The 1,875-nt window shown below is 41.7% G+C and overlaps 1 protein-coding gene across 3 annotated transcripts in view; it reads left to right on the top strand.

Moving 5' to 3' along the window:
- LOC104941809 (lamin-A-like) overlaps window positions 1–1,087 on the top strand; it is a 24,346-nt gene extending 23,259 nt beyond the window's left edge. For all 3 annotated transcript variants that reach the window (XM_010766947.1, XM_010766948.1, XM_010766946.1), the window contains exon 4: window positions 892–1,087. In XM_010766947.1, coding sequence (XP_010765249.1) covers window positions 892–1,072 — 181 coding nt within the window. In that variant the 3' untranslated portion in view covers window positions 1,073–1,087. The remainder of the gene's footprint in view (window positions 1–891) is intronic.
- Window positions 1,088–1,875: the final 788 nt, after the last annotated feature.

Below are 1,875 nucleotides of genomic sequence, written 5' to 3'. Positions count from 1 at the left end.
CCCCCCCCCCCCTCTACTCTCTTTGTCCTTTCCTGGAAATATATAGTTTTTTCCATGGCTGTTTCCAAGTTATTTATTCTAACCAGAACTTTAAATTGGATCCTGTAGAGAGGTTAGAGGAGAGGCGTGGCCCACATGTTAAAGCGCATGCGCAACAAGCAGGAATTCTCTTTACGCAACGCGGGTTCCCTCGAGGTAAAGTTTAATAAGCTCTTATTCAGTACAGCAGGCTATTAACAGTACGATGATGTGTTCCCATCAACAGTGGACAACTGCTGCACTGCACAATGGTATTTTGACTGCCAAAACTTCTGTCACCGCCGCACACTTATCAGGTTTCACTTTGAGCAGACATGAAAAAACATTCTATCATTAGCATTATGATGGACTTAGCTCATATGACACTCTATTGGAAGATACCATTTAAACCATGACCCAAAGTTACTAAAGACATTTGCGTGAACTGGGGAAAGAGAATTGATTTGATCATGTAAGCCTCCCAGAAAATAACTTTTTGTGCATTTATGACACCTAAACACATTGCTCCAAAGGCAGCTTCACGTGTAAAGAATCCTACAAAAACAAGCTTTTGATGTCATTTACACAAAAAAAGGAAAATGCTTTAGAATAAGGTAATCTTAGGTATTGGGTTTAATGCCACTCAGTTACAGTTATCAGCTAGGGATGTAAAGCAACATGAGGTGAGCTACTCGGCTCCAAAGAGGCCCAACGGCAAAGTCAGAGGGAAATGATGTCGAAGAAAATAGTCTTGGAAAAACGTAGACAAGCTGTATTGCCGAGAGCCAAAAGAGCTCACACCACACATGACATGTCACATGCAGTATTGAAAGGATGGAGAACTGACATCTTGTCTGTCTCGTGTCTCCACAGGAATGGCAAGAAGGAGTCTGACCTTGAGGCGGCTCTGATCAGGCTGAGGGACCTGGAGGCCATGCTGAACTCTAAAGATGCTTCCCTCTCCACGGCCCTGGGGGAGAAGCGGGCCCTGGAGGCAGAGTTGAAGGACCTCAAGGCCCAGCTGGCCAAGGTACAATCATCTTTGTTAGAATAAAAACCTTGAATGGTTGTTGTTGTTGTTGGCATGCTTCTAAAGCATTTAGCATATTTATATCACCTCAACTGACCTTTTTTAAATAGAACAAATCTTCTATAAAGAAAAGAGAAAAGAAAAATGCCCCATTGTTTACTAAAAAGTGCTACATTTCTCATCTTTAAGTGCAAATCTTTTCTAGAGTTTAGATGCAAATAGTAAAACAGACTAGCCATGTGCATTTCAAAATGAAAGCGTATCTGACTGATGTATATCAAAGCTTTTGGATTACTGACTCAATCATACCGCTGGCTTTTATTATGCCTAATAAACATCCCTCTAAATTGACATCATAGAAAAATCAACCTATCAATGGGATAGGCGTGGCAAATGTTAAAATCTGTGTTGCCACCTTTTTGAAAAAACAATCAGTAGATTTTGCAACGCAAAGCTGCAGTGACTGATATTTGATAGAGTTCAGAAATACCAGCTGGGAGTAGTCATTTTATGTAAAGCCTCCAGGCAGTCGATTGTGAATGAGGACAAGGTGGCGAGGCGGACAAGGTTACTTTCCCTGCTGTTTGTTTTATCAATGAAGTTTACCTGAGGACTAACGTAGTTACAGTTGTGGCCCTGCTCCTCCTACTGGCCACAATCAGGAAGTACAAGTTGTCTCTTCAAAGAATAGCTGAGACAATGCTGCACAGATCACACCCTAGGCTTGGTTTGATTTTGTTGAAATGCATCCATTAAAGAACATTTCTCTCTCCCCCTCCCTCCCTCCCTACCTAACTTACGTTATAGCATACATTATTACGAACGGT

Source organism: Notothenia coriiceps, unplaced genomic scaffold (genome assembly GCF_000735185.1).
Source record: "Notothenia coriiceps isolate Sejong01 unplaced genomic scaffold, NC01 NC01_scaffold00003960, whole genome shotgun sequence".
NCBI classification, from domain to species: domain Eukaryota; kingdom Metazoa; phylum Chordata; class Actinopteri; order Perciformes; family Nototheniidae; genus Notothenia; species Notothenia coriiceps.
The sequence above is the reverse complement of the archived record's forward strand: the minus strand, read 5'-3'. Positions and strand labels throughout refer to the sequence as shown.